The sequence below is a fragment of the Mustela nivalis genome (assembly GCF_964662115.1).
Source record: "Mustela nivalis genome assembly, chromosome: 13".
Lineage (NCBI taxonomy): Eukaryota > Metazoa > Chordata > Mammalia > Carnivora > Mustelidae > Mustela > Mustela nivalis.
In genome coordinates, this window is record NC_139032.1 from 27,999,501 (window position 1) to 28,016,460 (window position 16,960).

General features: G+C 46.4%; 1 protein-coding gene and 1 long non-coding RNA gene across 2 annotated transcripts; both read right to left on the minus strand.

Annotated features, from left to right (window-relative positions):
• Nucleotides 1-3,560: 3,560 nt before the first annotated feature.
• GAS1 (growth arrest specific 1) lies at nucleotides 3,561-6,368 on the minus strand. Its single transcript, XM_082696572.1, has one exon. The coding sequence runs from the start codon at nucleotides 5,985-5,987 to the stop codon at nucleotides 4,938-4,940; it is 1,050 nt and encodes a 349-aa protein (XP_082552698.1). The 5' UTR covers nucleotides 5,988-6,368; the 3' UTR covers nucleotides 3,561-4,937.
• A 1,098-nt stretch (nucleotides 6,369-7,466) lies between these two features.
• LOC309846921 lies at nucleotides 7,467-8,234 on the minus strand. Its single transcript, XR_014302195.1, has 2 exons — nucleotides 7,840-8,234; nucleotides 7,467-7,568 (listed from the first exon to the last, which is right to left on the minus strand). It is a non-coding gene; the product is annotated as an uncharacterized lncRNA (long non-coding RNA).
• Between the last annotated feature and the right edge of the window lie 8,726 nt (nucleotides 8,235-16,960).

Genomic DNA, 16,960 nt, shown 5'->3' on the forward strand with positions numbered 1-16,960 from the left:
AGAGGATCTCAGCCGCCCCTCTGGCTTCCGTTGCATGCATATTACGCTGGGTTTGGAGGTAGCCCTCCGAAATATTAGCTGAAAGCTTCCTCAGAAAGCAAATCTTTCCCACATCCTTCCCTGCAGTTCCTCTTTAAGACGTGTCAGCATGGCTGGAAGAATGAAGTGGCCGCACATTGTCTGGCAGTGCTATTATGTGCTTAACATTTCCATGACAAAAGTGCCACTCGACTTCTCCCCGATTAATGCAGCTCGAGGGCTCTTGTCGGCCTTTAATAAAACATTGTTGAAATCATTTATTTAGAGCCCCTGGTTACTAGTGGGAGAATGACCATCTTTGTGCCAAAATATAGTGTATACAGTCCACTATTTTGTAGTAGATCATTCTGTTATTTAAGAAATTGATTAAATGGATGCCTTAGAAGGTATTTCTGCTAATAGCACATTACTTATGTCCTTCAGATCATCAAGGGTGAACCTTTTTAACTGTCCAGCAGAGACAATCCCTCAAAGAGAATACAGTATCGTCCAGCTTTACTTAACTCGCAAGGCTGCCCGAGCCACTGGAAACCCAGCCCTCCCAGAACTGCTCTCAGGCTTGGAAGACATTTGCAACAGGCTGCCTCCCAACCAGCCTACTTCGGGGAGCTGGGAGAAATGGGGTCAACTGACATCGTTTCGGATGCTCCTTTAGTGTCAATAATGGGCACTTTTCTTTTTACCGGTTGGAAAAGAGATACGCAGGGTTATATTCCGAGAACTTGCACAGTTGAACCCACTAAGCTGATGATTCAAAACCAGAGTTTGAAAGTAGAAAGGGTTTTAGTATACAGTTTGATGTCTCTGGAAGTTCTCCAAGCAATTCTCTTTTTACTCTATAGGACATGGCACTGCTGGGATGAAGTGGGGGTTTGAGTGCAGAAGTGAGGAAGAAGGGCACCCCACTCCGTGTGGTTTCTCTTGACTCTTCGAGAGAGATGCGACTGGTTCTGAGTTGTCTTCACCCATGGTGGGGCGGGGGGGTGGGTGTCGCACTGGGAGAGCTGCAGTGCACCCCAGATGTGTCAGAGTGTGATGGCCCCTTAAGTCTGTGGCAGTTGGCACCAGGAGCTGATCCTTCACTTACGGATGTTTGTGGGGGGGGGGGGCTGCCTAAGCACAGGGATGTCCTGCTACTTAGTAGAAGAATTTAGTTCCCTGTGGCCATTTTCCCCCCTCACATACGTGTATAGCTGGCGTACATTGCTATATATTGTTAAAAATAAACAGAGACCTTATGTTATGTCCATTGTGGTCATAAACAAAAGCGTTGCTGTGTGCTTGGGTGAGCAGTGAAGCCTGAACCTCCTTCTATTTACTGTATGGTCACTGTCAGTTCAATGAACTGCCTCCTTGTTCTCCACCATTGTCCCACACTCCCTTAAACATTTGTCACTGAAGTGCCTCCAAAGACAAATAAACTGTCACTGAGAATGCAAACCTGCTAATGGGGGAAATGGGACCAGCCTCAAGGCCACATGATTTTTCACGACATCCTAAAGGAGTTCCTTGCACCCTGGAAGCCTTCTGAGAAGCATGGCCCTTTCTGAGAATCCCCAGGAAAAGCCAGAGATGCCCTTTCTCTCAGTAATGGTACTTCCAGGCATTCTCCATGAGACATCTGGCCGTCTCAAATGTCCAAAATTCCAGAAGATTCCCCAGAGAGCATGAGATATTACAGATGTCAACATCTGTAAAAATTCTTTCTGCCTAGGAGCAGATGGTACCTACCATCCCATAACCGAAGGTTCCAACAACTCAGCAACCTGTTCTGGCATCCTCTAGGTCTGTAGAGGGACCCGGGGGCTCCTGGGCTCTGGTTTAGAACTGTTTAAATTAAAATGAGCCACCGATCAATGTTCACTTTCTTCAAGGAAGAAAGCATAAAGCCTCATGTCCTCTCTCCCCAACAGCGAGCTGTGTTGATTTATCCCAGGCAGATGCTTTTGACAGGACCCTGTAAAATCAAGTCGTGAGTTTATTGTACCAGTTAATTATCAGGCCTTTTCTAGTGCTAATGCCTTTTACTTCTTACTGGGGAAAACTGGGCCTTTTACTGGGACAAAGACTTCACTTTTAGTCAAGAATGTGTTAAAATAACAGGAGATGGAGATGATTTAAATATATTTAAGGACAAATGCAGAAGAATTGCTAACGGGAGGTTTGTAAAGAGCGCTGATTTCATTTACAAGTCTCTTGGAATACTCTTTGTTCACTTCCCAAAGAAACAACGCTTTCAGCTTTGTTTTAACAATATGTTTACTCAACCATTCAGGTGACTGCGGACTGAAGCCACACACCACCCTCCTAGCCTCGAATGACACTACAACTATCTCAGACTTTCTGATGCTACATGTATGCCAGTCTTGGTTTTAGATCTAACAAGAAGTGCCTCGAAGCCCTGCATAAAAGCCGGGAAAAGAGCGAGTTAGAGGCAAAAGAAACCTGAAAAGTTGGGGGTGGGAGTAGTGGGGGGAGGAAGTTGGAAGGGGGCATGGCTTTGTTAATTACTTCAGGCAGCAGAGAAATGTGGTTATGTTTTCTCAGTACATGTTAATATCATATAAAGAGACACGAGATCTTGCTAATCTGTCGACCCCTCAGACAAAGTTTATTTGTGGTGACTTTTAAACTCCTGACTCGCCTTCCAATCACCGCGTTTAAAATGAAAAGCTTTAAATAAACACCAGGAATAGAAGATAAATAAACTTTTTTTCCCTCTTGCAAGTGCCTAGCTTGGCGAGGTTCAGACTCAAATCCCCAGAGGACAGAGCGCTCTCTTTTGTGTTAATGTTTAAAAGATTTTCCAATGCCGGAGTTTATTCCTACTGCAAACATTTCTATTTACAAGGTCAAGTGTATCAGCACTCGACACAGCTTAAGAGTGTAATTATTTATCTAAGGGCGTTTGAGTGTAGATCAGTAGCTCTGGCAGGAACCCAGCCTTCAGCCCACTGCTAAACAACTCCTCACAACAATATTACAAGTTCTGGTGATTGTTCCTCTCCCCAGTGTGTTTACTTTTGCCCGCCTGAATGTTTTGTAACACAATTTTGTACTTTTTCACCCGAAGTGTGAAAATGACTTTGAAGCGGTGTGCCAGGTTTCCCAAGATCTATTGGTAACAGATGTTATTGGCATATTTGATTGTAGGAGAATGTCTATAAGCCAGACAGGACACTTCTGGAGGAGGGGCTTGGGGGCTCCCCTTGGAAAAGGGGGGGGAGGGGAGAGAGACCTCTGGGTTATCCCCAATTATTAAGAAGACACAAATTTTGTGAGTTCTCTCCACAAACATAAAAACCAGTGCAGGCCAGTGGGTTATGTCTTTTTAGCTGCTTCATTTACACATGTCTAATGGTTCATTAAATTAGAGGCAGAAATAATAGCCCTCATTTCTTGTCTTGTACTGTATTTTAATTTCAGTTGATGGTTGATAGATTCCCAGTGGCCCCTCCATGCCCCTCCTTACCCATTATTGGGTAAACCACAATGTAACTCTGGAAAGTAACTACGCCATATTCATTATTTAAAAACTCTTTACTGATGTACACATTTTAATAAAACAAATAACAAAAAAATACACAAAGCCATAGTTACTTAAAACATAAGACTTTTTTTTTAAAAAGGATGTCTATAAAAATACAATGTTTAAGGCAGTTTGGAAATGCATTTATACATTTCTACAATGTCCATAAATTCTCTTGAAAATAACAATGTTAACTTCAAATCTATAAAATACACTGTACATTTTAAGACTGTTCTAGATAGAGCACACTTCACAATGGACTGTGGGTTTGGATCCCCTGGTGACAAACAGATTCTATACACTTCAGGGAGGAAAGGTGTAACGTGGTTGCAGATTTAAAATTTTAATTTCTTTTTAAAAATAAATTATTTCTGAAGCATACACTTTATAAAAATTCTATACACAAAGTACAGCAACTGGTAACAAATCCCAGTTTTAATACACTTTATATAGAAGTACCAGGGTTTAGCACCCTGATAAAAGCAGAGGCGATATATTTTCTCCGCATATTTATTTGTACATACAATTTCTTGATGTAAAGAACAAAAATGAGAAGACAAACATCATAAAGAGGCTTTCATAGATGGCAGTACAGAGCTCATTTACATAAAAAGTTGCATTGTTCAACACCACTAGCAACTCTTTAGATCAGCATTTTTTGACCCTTAAGCCTAAGAAATGGGCTAAGAGATCAGAGTGGTGGCAATGAAATTAAGGTCAAGGGCTCAAAGTTATCCAAAACTAAGTCAGGCATATTAACCCCTTCCCATGCCTCCTCCCCCGCCCAAACGGAGAATTCTGAGCGCTGACCAAGAGTAAACACAAGAATCGGTAAGTGGGACTTTTCTGTTTACTCACGATTGCAATGTCCTCACTGGCCACAATAAAAGTCGACACCGGTACTGCCCTCCCCCCACGCCGCCCACCCCACCCCTCCCCATGCATAGCAAAAATGCTAATAAACAGCCACTTTTGCAAATGTAAATCCCCTCTCATCCTCCTGCTCCAAGCCTACTCCCTTGAAACTGTTAGGATCCCACAGGTCGGTATCCTCTCTTCCGAGTCCAAGGCTATGGTTCTGTACCCCCGCCCATTTCATCCCGGGCATCCTAAACTCTAGCTAGGCCAGTTTCTGCAGGGCAGACGAGCTGAGAGTTTCTGGAGCCTGGAATGGGGGCAGGGGAGGATGTCCAAGAAGTTATGTTCGGGAGAGGACACGGGGAAGTGCCAAGAGTCCTGAAGGGGAGACCCGCTAGGCAGAGTCTACTCGGAACACGTTTTAGAAAGTATCCCAACCATCCCCACTGTCCCCCAGCCACAGGTGCTTCGGCGCGGGCCCTCCCGCAGCCTACGGCGGGGGGCGCGAGGGCTAAAAGAGCAGCGGGAGCAGCAGCAGCAGCAAGATGGAGGCCAGCGGGGTCCAGGCGCCTCCGGGCGCCGAGCGGCCGCCGCCGCTGCTCCTGCGCCCCGGCCCGTAAGGCAGGTCCCCGCGGCCGCCCGCCGCTGCAGCGCCGCCGCCCGGGCGCGGCGGGTGCGGGACGCCGTCGTCGTCGTCCAGCAGCTGCTCGCCGCCCGCGCCCCCGCCGCGCTGCTCGTCGTCGTAGTCCTCGTCGTAGTAGTCGTCCAGGCCCCCGTCCGAGCCGCTGCTGCCTGGGCCGTTGCCCAGCTCGGCCCCGAAGCACAGGCGGGCCATGTTCTCCTTGACCGACTCGCAGATGGGCCGCTCCAGGCCGTCGCACACGCAGTCGTTGAGCAGCGCCGCCTTAGGCACGGCCAGCATGTCCTCGATGACCGTGCGGCACTCGTCGGTGCAGCGCAGCCCGTTGAAGAGCTTGCCGCAGTAGGTCAGGTAGCGGCTGAGGGCCAGGTTGCAGCGGCTGTCGCGATCGCAGCGCCTCCGGGCCTCGGTGCAGCCCATGACCCCGCCCGCGCCCGGGCCGCCCGAGCCGCCGCTGCTCGTCCGGGGCAGGCACGGCTCAATGGCGCGCTTGGTGGACTTGCAGTTCTCGTCCTGCGCGCAGTCACAGTCCTCCAGGGCGGGCCCGCGGCGCGTGTGGTTGAGCTGAATGAGCGCCGAGATGCAGTGGCTCGGGCAGCGCCAGCGCGACGAGAACGAAGCTGCCGAGGCCGGGAAGGCGGCGGCGGCGGCGGCGGCAGCGGTCTCCGGCGTGTCGCCCCCGCCGCGCTGCGCCAGCACCGGCGCGCACGCCTCGGCGTACTGGTTGTAGGCGTAGCTGCACTCCGGCTCCCCCTGGCACTGCAGCAGCGCCTGCCAGCAGATGAGGCGGCGGCCGTGCGCCAGCCCCGAGCCCCGCGGCGCGGAACTCAGCAGCTGCAGCAGCGCCATCAGGCACAGCCAGACGCCCGGCACGGTCCCCGCGCGGGCCCCGCCGCCGCCGCCCAGCAGCCCTGCCACCATCGCGGGCAGCGGCGGCCGCCGGGCGAGGAGGGGAAAGGAGACGAGGCGCGGGCAGCGGCGGACGCGGAGCCGGTGGAAAAGTTTGCCCCAGTCCTGCCAACTTCTTGCATGAGTGTTTTCATAAATCCATGCGCGCCGCTCACTGGTGCCGCGCTGCTCGCAGAAGGTCGGGCTGCCCGCTCGCTCGGGCTGCGGTGGCTTCCCAAAAATGCACAGCAGAGAGCCCCTCCGGTCGGCCCCGGGCGGTGGCGGGAGGCGCTCACTGCCGCCCCGGGGGGCTGCGGGCCGCGGGGCCGCGGCGGGGCTGCAGGACCGCGCGGCGCCGCGGGTGCATTTTGCTCCGCGCCTGCAGATCCGTTGTGCGGCCGCGGCGACTCCTTCCTCCCGGGCTCAGCGCCGCGCCGCCGCCGCCAACGCCGCCGCCGCGGGCTCTCGCATCGCGCCGCTTCCTGGCTCGCGTCGGAGCGCTGCCCGCCTTCCCGGGGCCCGGACGCCCGCGCCCCCTCCCCCTCCGCCCGCGGCGACCCCGGCCTCGCTGAGCTCCGTGGAGCCCTTTCCGGGCGGCGCGGGGAGAACAAGAAACTCGGCGCGGCCGGGGAGCGGCTCCCGGGCTTCACTCGGCGGCGGCTTCTCGGGTGACAAGGGGCCCAGGGAGCGGATCCGCTGAGCCCGGCTGCGGACTCGCTGATTGCGAGGCTTTAAATACAAAAGTGGGCCGGGAGCCCCCGCGTGGTGCCGCGGTGCCCCCTCATTATGCATGCATGGAAAAGCAAACAAACAAAAACATTAGCAACGCTCCTCCAGCTCGCCGAGCCCCGGCCCCGCGCACTCCGAGCCTGCCCGCTTTCTCCTTTCTCCACTCTCTTTCGCCCTTTGCTCGGCCCCCTTTCCCGGCTCTTCGAGATGCTATTGGTCCTGCCTGTTGTTGTTGAAACTTTTTTTTTTTTTTTTTTTTTTTTTACGAGCCGCTGGAGTGGAGTGGGGTTGCGGAGTGGGGGAGGGCGGGGAGGGTGGTGGGCAGCTCACATTCAGGCATTCAGGGCTTGAAAGGAAAGGCTTAAGGAGCCTGACAGAGGCCTGGGCGCTCCTCCTACTCTTAAGGAGGCTCGGATATGGAGCCCGGCTCGCGCTCAGAACCAGCGGGCAGGGCTCAGGGGCAGCTGTTTGCATCCGGCTCGGCCACAGGCCTTTTTGTTGGGTTCTCTTTTACTTTCCTTTTTTTTTTTTTTTTTTTAAAGTAGTTTTATTAATTCTCCTTGACTCCCATCTGCGCCTTCGACTGCGTTCACAATTCAGTTTGTTTTTTCTAGTTTCCTAATGTTCGGGACCTGATCACGGTTGGGGCTGTGTGTGTGTGTGTGTGTGTGTGTGTGTGTGTGTGTGTGTTGGGGGGGATCAGAGAGTTTAAAGTTGAGCTTTAAAACTTATGAAAAACAAAACAAAGCCCAAAGACACACAAGAAAGAGGCACACACTTCAGTTAGGGGACGTAGATGAGATATTTACAACGCCCCCATCCCAAAACATGGTCCCACTTGGCCGCTCAGGCAGGTATGGTTCTTGAGCGGGGCATCATTGTCAACTGCAAGACAGAAATCCAAATCAACCAGATCAATTTCTTTGGAATATAAGTCTCTAACTCGGACGGCGATGAAAAAATAATTATAGTATTAAAAATCTTTAGGAATGTTGAGCAGCACCATATGGCCGCAGTCAGAACATAAAGGAAGGGGATAAATTGGCATGCACCAAGGTTTCTATAAAAGTGTGTGTTTCCATCCCTCCCTCGGTTAAGGGAAGCGGCCCGGGTTAGAGCCGCCCAAGCCATCCGCGCGCGGAAGTTTGCAAACTACCTTAACTGTGGCGCAACGCAGCCTTCGACCACCAGAGGCACCGGGCTTCTGCGGCCTGTCAAAAACTGGCGCTTTTTTCCTCCCCTTTCCGTGGAGAGACTATCAACTCCATCTGTCACAAAAATTAAGGCTAAATCTCCTTTCCAGAAGCAGAAGGAGCCGGGGCTTCAGTGCACGCAGAGTTCGGCTGTCCGCCTCTCCCCGGAGGCGCAGGGAATTAGAAATGGCAAAAGTCAGAACAGAACTTCAGCGTAGGAAGATTGAATCAGGCTGCCAAAAAGCCTCCGGTTCCTGGGAAGACTGATGCATTCTTCAGGGGCTGTCTGCCTTTGGAACCTGCACCTCTGCAACCCCCCAAATTAAAAATAAATAAATAAACCTTTAAAAGCAGTGGTTTGGCGTAAGGCAGACCATGTTGTTCAGACTTGAGGACAGAAAACACAGTATCTATCATTGATTTATCGATCTATCTAACTCTATCTCTGAGGGGTTTTTTGCCTGTGTGTGTGTGTCTGTGTGTGTGTTTGGTTGGTTTGGGTTTGGGTTTTTTTTGTTGTTTGTTTGTTTGTTTTGTTTTTAAATAGAAAGTCTGCAACTGTGTGGCAGAACAAGACAACCATTTCCCAGGCTCTGAGTATGTTGTTACTTGGGAGTTGGTTGGCTCAGTCCTGCCAGGAGGGCTTGGACAAGTCACACTCCTTCTCAGAGACTTGGATCTTGCACCATGTAAGGTTCAAGGCCAGATTAGACACTTGAAATCTAGTCTTTTCATCTTTAATGCTCTGTGATTTTGGCTTATAATGACAAGGTCAATGGCTGCATATTTAAACTAGTGTTTGTTGAGTCCCTTTAGAACGGGGGCCTCAAATCTTAGTGAACTTGAGGCTTGTGGGTTGTCCTTGTTAAAACCCACAAGGCTGAGCCTGGTCCTGGAGTTCCTGATCCAGTAGGGATTATGGGGCCTGAGAATCTGCATTTCTAACAAGTTCTTAGGAGATGCTGCTGCTGCTGCTGCTGCTTGTCTGGGGATAAAACTTTAAAAACCAACATTCTAGAGGTTCACATGCTTCTTGTTGTTTGCAAAATTTGCCCATCCTGGTCTTAATTCAGCTCTCAGTGGGATTTAAAAAAGTCCCAGGAATTTTGCATGCTCTGGGGACACCCTAGTAGATGTGTGGAGCAACCAGCTGCCTGATAGACCAAGGCTGAGAAGGAGGTTCAGATGAGCTGGGAGAATGAATGAACCTCCTTTCCTAGAAGCCCCCAAGACCGTGAGTACCACTGTGTCTGACATCAAGGTTTTCAGTCAGAACCAACAGACTTCCAAACTATCCCTCATCACCATCACTAATCCCCATATTACCTTGTACATCTCTTGAACTGACATATTCTCATCATGAGCAACCCCCCACGTGAAAATATCCCACTACTAGTGGAGCTCTCAATCTGTCTTCAGCAAAATTTCCGGTATCCTCAAGCTGCTTTCTGAGCTGGACCTTCACCTTCTTGCTCTAACTAAAACCCAGCTGAAAACCATGGAATTGAAGAAAATATTTGCAAATTTCATGTATATGAAAAAATATACATGTAAATGATAGATGATTAGAACCAACATTTTTCCAAAGAAGATATACAAAGGTCCCACAAATACATGAAAAGGCAGTCGACATCACTCATGATCAGGGAAAAGCAAATTAAAACTACAATGAAATCTCAGCTCACTCGGGTTAGGATGGCTATCATCAAAAAAAAACAAGAGGTAACACATGATGGCAAAGATGTGGACAAAAGGGAGCCCTAGTGCACTGATAATGGGAATATAAGTGAGTGCAACCACTGTGGAAAACTGTATGGAGGTTCCTCAGAAAATTAAAAGTAGAATTACCCTATGATGCAGCAATCTTACTTCTGGGCATATATCCAAAATAAATAAAATCAGTATCTCAAAGAGATACCTGCACCCCTTGTCCATTGCAGGATTATTCACAACAGCCGAGGTATGGAAAGGGCCTAAGTAGCCATCGTTGGACAAAAGATGGATAAAGAAAATGTGATAATATATATACATAGATATATATGTATATGTATATATATTCCATCTATCTATCTCTATCTCTGAGGGTTTTATATGTATACACACACATATATGTACATATATATGTTTCTGTAGATGTACATATATATGTATATATGTTTTTGTAGCTGCATAATATTCCATTATATATATATGCACATATATACATATATACATATAATGGAATATTATGCAGCTACAAAAAGAAGGGGATCTTGCCATTTGTGTCAACATGGATAGCCTCTGAAGGCATTATGCGAAGTGAAGTAAGTCAGACAGAGAAAGAGAAATACTGTATGATGTCATTTGTACGTGGAGTCTTAAAAAACCAGATTCACAGGAACAGTAGAATGGTGGTTGCCAGGACTGAGGGTTGGGGAAATGGGGAGACGTTGGTCAAAGAGGGTAAACTCTCAGTTATAGGATGAGTAAGTTCTGGGGATATAATGGCCAGTGCGGTGACTGTAGTTAATAATACCATGTTAAATACTTGAAAGTTACTATAAAAGTAAAGCTTTTATCTTCTCACCATAATAATAGCAACCAAAAATTATATGAAGTGAAGTTTGTGTTAACTTCCCTTAAGGTGGCTAACATATTGCACAATATGTTTATCAAATTGTTGCATTGTATACTTTAAATGTATACAATGTTATATGTCAGTTGTATGTCAATAAAGCTGGGGTGTGTGTGGCGGGGGAAGGGAGAGCCCAGCTGGCTGGCCCTTTTAGGTACAGCTTCCACTTTACAGATACAAGTCCTGCCTGAGTTTTCTTCCACAGTCCACAGCTCACCAGACCCTAAAGTGGAACCCATAGGCCTCTTGTGCCTCCAGACCATTCTCTTCCCTATTCTCTGGGGACATCACTAACTTCCTTGACTAGCATTCTGTTAGGCCCTCCTAGAGCCCTCTACTGACTTTTCAATCACCTGTAGCCCTTTTCAACCAAGATTTTTCATGGGAACCACAGAAGACAGAAAGTGCGTTGAGTTGCTTTTCCCTTAGTCCTCTCAAGGACGGTAAATAGCCAGCACCACTCCATATGCAGAGGAGAGAAGGTGTCTATTGCATACAGTGGGTACTGTATGGGCCAGAGCTTGACCAGAGAAGTCTCAGAGTGAGACAGATGAAGGATTTATTATGGAGTTGTGACCACTCACAGTTGTGGGAGCTGGGCTGCAAGACAGTGCAGTCTGTTCCTTTTATGTCCGTTGTTGAGCCTGAATTCACTGAGGTCAGATGGACGGTTGAGAGGGATGCGGGGACAAACTGAAACCCTGGAGGAGAACTGGAGCCAGTGGGGAAGGACTGGAACTAGTTTCTCCCTCATCACTTCCAACCTTGATGCCACATGGGGTGACCCACAGGAAAAGCTGGCATCCTTCACTGTGGAGCTGATGTGCACTTTGTCTGGGACTAGGAGAAGCAAAGCAGGAGGGCTGGAGAGAGCTGAGGAAATTCAAGTCCAGGTACAGGCGCACACCCACCAAGGGGCACTGAATTCAGATCCATGATGATGGAGAAAGCTGCCATAGTGCTTGGGACCCTTTACCACTTGCATAGGATAGAAATAATGTGGCTGCTACCTCACTTCTTCCTTCCAAATCTGATGGCAAAATTTGCCTTGTGGCCTCTACTAACACGGAACCGGTTTTTTGCAGGGAATTCTGGGAAATGTAGTTCCCTCTCAGCTCTGTTGACACAGTACAGTGCTACCACATGTGCCTTTGGACATTCGGGCTTAATTCTCTGAGGCAGGTACTTCCTCACAGTTTCAGTGTCTGGTGCATGTGCTTTTCTCCTGACCACTCCTTATCATTCATGGCAATCTTGGCCTCTTAGTTTCTTGACTTCCACACTTCCAACCACCGACTCTTAATCTTACCCTAGACCCGTTGTCTCCTGGAAAATCTCCATGTAACTTAGAATTTCTAATTCAACCATTATTTCACTGACCAACACCTCCTGCCCTCCCAGCTGACTTGTTTCAGTCCTGTAACCTCTCACCTACTCAAGACTTTGCAATTACATCTCCCTCCGCAGCCTCAACTGCCTCCCTACCAGCCATTAATTCCCAGCTACCTACAATTGCTATACTTTCTCTGATCTTAAAGCCACAGCAAAACAGAACAAAACAAAAACTAAAACAAACCCTCCTAGACTCCAACTGCCCACTCACTAAGAATCCCATTTCTTTGAAAAGCTTGCTTTTATGTGCTTTTCCCACTCTCTCTTCAATTCACTATCATCAAGTTTTATCACGCCATTTTTTCTCATCAAGGTCCCTAGTGACCAAAATCTTGCTCTACCCAATGGTTGCTTCCCCCGATCTCATTTTATCTGACCTCAGAGTCTCCTGTGACATGGCTGATCAACTCCTCTTTATAGAGTGCTTCCTTATTTGGCTTCATACTCCTCTGTCGCCCACTGTACTCCTTGATGGCTTCTTCTCTCTCTAAACTCACTCCTTAGGTGATCTCATCCAGTGCCTGGATTCTAAATTAACCTCTTGATTTGAAATTATCAATCCCAGTCCTTTTCTGATTTCTAGGCATATAATTCACTTGGTCTTTCAAAGAGTGTTGTAAACTCAACTTATTGGGGGAGCACTTATGACTTCGCACTCCCAGACCTATTTGTTTCCCATCTTTCTGTGGTAGGTATTCTCCAAAATTGATCTCCATCAATTGTCTTCTTCCCTTTATATCCATGTTACTCTGATCAAGAGACAGTCTCATTTCCTTCCCCATAAATCTTGGGGGACCTTAGTGACTTCGACCAGTAGAATACAATGAAAATAATGATAGTGACTGACTTTCGGGGGCTTACAGTCTAGGCCACAAGAAGCTCTGTGGCTTCAACCTAGACCTCTTTGGATGCTCGCTTTGGAGAAGCCAGTCACCATTTAAGAAATCTGACCACCTTGTAAGAAAGCTGAGACTTGCCAGGAGATGTGGAAAGCCAATCTGGCCATGCGGAGAGGATACATGGAGAGAGAAAGAGATGCCTGGTCAGCTTCCAGCTTGTTTAGTCATGCAAGTAAAGAGGACATGAGGCACGTGAATGGAGAAGCTGTCTTGGATGTCTCCTCAGCGCGGTAGAACCCTTATGACTCCAGATCCAGCTGCCACCCGACAAAAGCACATAGGGAAACCCCAACCCAAGGTCAGGGTCAAACGAGGTGAAGTGAGTGAGACATCGTGGTATAACATTTAAGGAAACACTCAACTCTGACTGCAGTGGGGCCGCAGGGACCTCAAGCCCGAGTACCTCCTAAATTCTGTATCCTAGACAGTTCCCTCACCTGAGCCTGTACTGGTTTCGCCCCACGCAGTAACAGTATAGTTGACCCCAATTCAGCTCAAAGAACCATGAGCTATAACAAAGAATGTTGCTTTATGCCACTAAGTTTTGAGGGGCTTATTATATTACAATAGATAATCACACATACTTTCCATTATATCCAGCTGTTTGGTTTGGAGCTCTACCTGGATTCTTCCCTTCTCTTTATATCCCCTATGCAGTTGATAGGTATCCCCTACCGCAGCCAGTGAAATATCTGATGGGTTGAATGAATGAAAAGTCAGAACTCGTTTTCTAAATTGGCCACCTCAGGACTAGTTCACGTCACTTATACTATAGGAAAGAGGAACAGAGGCTCTGAAAAGATAAAGAATATGATACAGTTCTGAAGTTTTTTAAGTGTAAAATGATATTCCCACATTGGCTGAATTACTAAGACTAATTAAATAATCACCTTTGTCATATATTAACCTCACAAAGGTGATGCTTTAATCAGTGGGAAAACTATAGTCACTTCGATAAATATACTGGTAAACCTGATCACCTGTTTAGGAGGAAATGTAAGAATAAATTCCAGAAAAAAAGTTTACATATAAAGCAAACAAATAAGAAAATCATAGCTGTAGCCTATATAATGTGGAATTTAGAAAGAACTCTAATAACCAAGAGTTATTAGAGATAGAAGATGTGGAAGAAAAACGTGCATATTAGACTACATAAAAAATAAGAAATAGGGGCGCCTGGGTGGCTCAGTGGGTTAAAGCCTCTGCCTTCGGCTCAGGTCATGATCCCAGGGTTCTGAGATCGAGCCCCGCATCGGACTGTCTGCTCCGCGGAGAGCCTGCTTCCTCCTCTCTCTCTCTCTGCCTGCCTCTCTGCCTACTTGTGATCTCTGTCTGTCAAATAAATAAATAAAATCTTTAAAAAAAAATAAGAAATACGGAAAAGATACCAGAGACAAAGTTAAGAGACAAACAGATCTGGCAAGAATATTTATCGGGTAAATGACAAAGGACTAATTTTTCTAATAAGCAAACTTGATGGAACTTACAAACTTGGTGGAAAAGATAGTCTAAGGGAAAACGAGGGAAGATGTAAATAAATAATTGACAAGGCTATAAATCCAAATGGAAACAGGCAAGTGAAAAGATGTTTAAATTAACTAGTAGTCAGATGAAGGAAATGAGAAAACAATGAGATATCACATGAGCCGACTAGTCTAGCTAAAATGTGAACGCTACGTATTTTCTAGCAGTTGCAATAGAAGTAATTATTTTTTTCCCAAGATGGTTTAGGCAAAGCCTTGGAATCTCATTTAGTCTGGTTCATGTGCCCATATCCCTTAACAGGGGGAGGGAGGAAGGAAGGGGAGGGAGACCCAGGCTGTCATCAGAAGGAAAGGCATCCTGTGTACCAAGGCTCCAGCAACCTGTTCTGCAGGGGAGTGTTGGTCCATGGACTGTTCCTCAGTGGTCCATGGGAACATGGAGTAACCATTCAGATACTTTCACAGCAACTTGAAGAGCCAGTTTTAGGTCTGTTGAATCTAAAAAAAATTGGGGGCTTCTGTTTTGTAGGTATCATTTCTCTTTTCTTGTAACATTTTAAAATTTTGTTTTACGGAAGTATCTTTCTGCAATAGAAACAATAAGCTGGTCTTTCACAGCAGATAATTGAAAAAGCTATGTACTACATATTGATACTGGTCATTTTCTCTGGCTTTCAAGTTATGTAAGTTGTTAGGTGCAGGAATTCAAGGATTCACCAAGTGCAAAGAGGAAGAGACATGTAAGAAACAAACTTCTGATTCTTCTAAGAGGGTTGTTAATGATCCAGGATGGAAACTGACAGCACAGCTTCGCCTTTCCTGACTCACAAGCAGAGCAGACAGAGCAGCTGTTCTGGAAGGGGCCGAAAACGTGCCCCACAACATGGCTTTGGGACTCCAGAGATCAAGATCCTGGCTGTGTTTCAACATCTAATAACAAGAGGAAATCCCACTAAATCAGTGGGAGCTCCAATTCTCAGGAAACTTGACTTTCACACTCTCTGAAAAAGAGATATTAACGAAACAGAGATGGAAAGCTCAAATGGCAAGTTCTATATAGATCACTTGAGGCACACTCCCTCTCCACCCCCAAGGCTTGCAGCTGGCAGTACAGCTTTCTACAAAGAGTAATTTTTCCAAGATAGCACCTTGTACACATTTGCACATTACACCTTAAGTTCAAAAATAATTGGGGCCAATTCCACAATAGGTGTTATAGAAGGTCTCAAAGCCACGGCAAGCCTTGTTTCAAAATCTGTTTTTTTCACTGTTGTAATCAAGAAGAAACTTTTTACATAATTATTTCATAAATCTAGATAAACTGTTCTATAAATAAAAAATAACATAATATGTAAGAGAACTTATGAATTGTCTTAATCAGCTTTTTCAAAATCCTGTAAGGATCTATATAAATATTATAAGTCCCCCCCCAAAAAAAAACCCTGTCAATGACAAAAATACCTATATCTATCAATGAGCTAGTATGACTTGTGAATATGTGGTTAATTTTTCTCAAGTGATTTTGGGGGATGGCATTAGAAATGTTTACATCTTTATTGCTGAAAATATATAATTGTCATAAAGTGTCTAGGGAAAAAAATCTATAATCTTAATGATTGATCAAGATTACAGCCATCTAATTCTTTTTAATGAAATGTGTATCCCAGGACTTTACCAAACACACCACTAATGAGTTCACACTCTTCTTTCATTTTGAATATGCTTTCACATTCACCTGCACATTTCACACTGAATTTCATTCAGTTGAAGCCAACAGATATTTGAGTGCCTGCTGTTTGTGCCAGAAGGCTGAAGCCTTTTAAAAAGTCTTTTTTTTTTCTTTTATTTATTTGTCAGAGAAAGAAAGAGCACAAGCAGGGGGAACGGCAGGCAAAGCAGGCAGAGGGAGAAGCAGGCTCCCCATTGAGCAAGGAGCCCCATGAGGGACTCAATCCCAGGACCCTGGGATCATGACTGGAGCCGAAGGCAGAGGCTCAACCATTTGAGCCACCCAGGTGTCCCTTAAAAAGTCTTCTGACTCTGTCCTTCCTCCCTCCCTCTCTCTCTCTTTTTCTCCTTTCTTTCCTCCTCTTCTGTTATTAATAAACTTTATTTTTTCTAAAACACTTTTAGGGGGCATCTGGGTGGCTCAGTGGGTCAAGCCTCTGCCTTTGGCTCAGGTCATGATCCCAGGGTCCTGGGATCAAGTCCCTCGTCGGGCTCTCTGCTCAGTTGGGGGCCTGCTTCCCCCCTCATTCTCTCTCCCTGCCTCTCTGCCTACTTGCCATCTCTCTGTCAAATAAATAAATAAAATATTTTTTTAAAAATTAAAAAAAACACTTTTAGGTTCACAGAAAAATTGATTAGAAAGTACAGAGTTTCCACATATCTCCCTTTCCACCTTCCTTAGGTTCAGTTTGCCTTATTTTTTATATCTTTTATTGTCATAGTACATTTGTTACAGTTGATAAACCAGTGTTGGTACATTATTGCTAACTAAAACCCTTAGTTTACATTATGGTTCACTCTTTGTGTTGTACATTCTGGGGGTTTTGATACGTGCCTTTATTTATTTATTTATTTATTTTACCATGTAAATTTATTCCACTGTGTAATTTATTTACCAAGCATTTACAATCACGGTGTCACACAGAGTAGTGAAACCCACCCCCCTCCACCCAAAGCACTCTGCTTT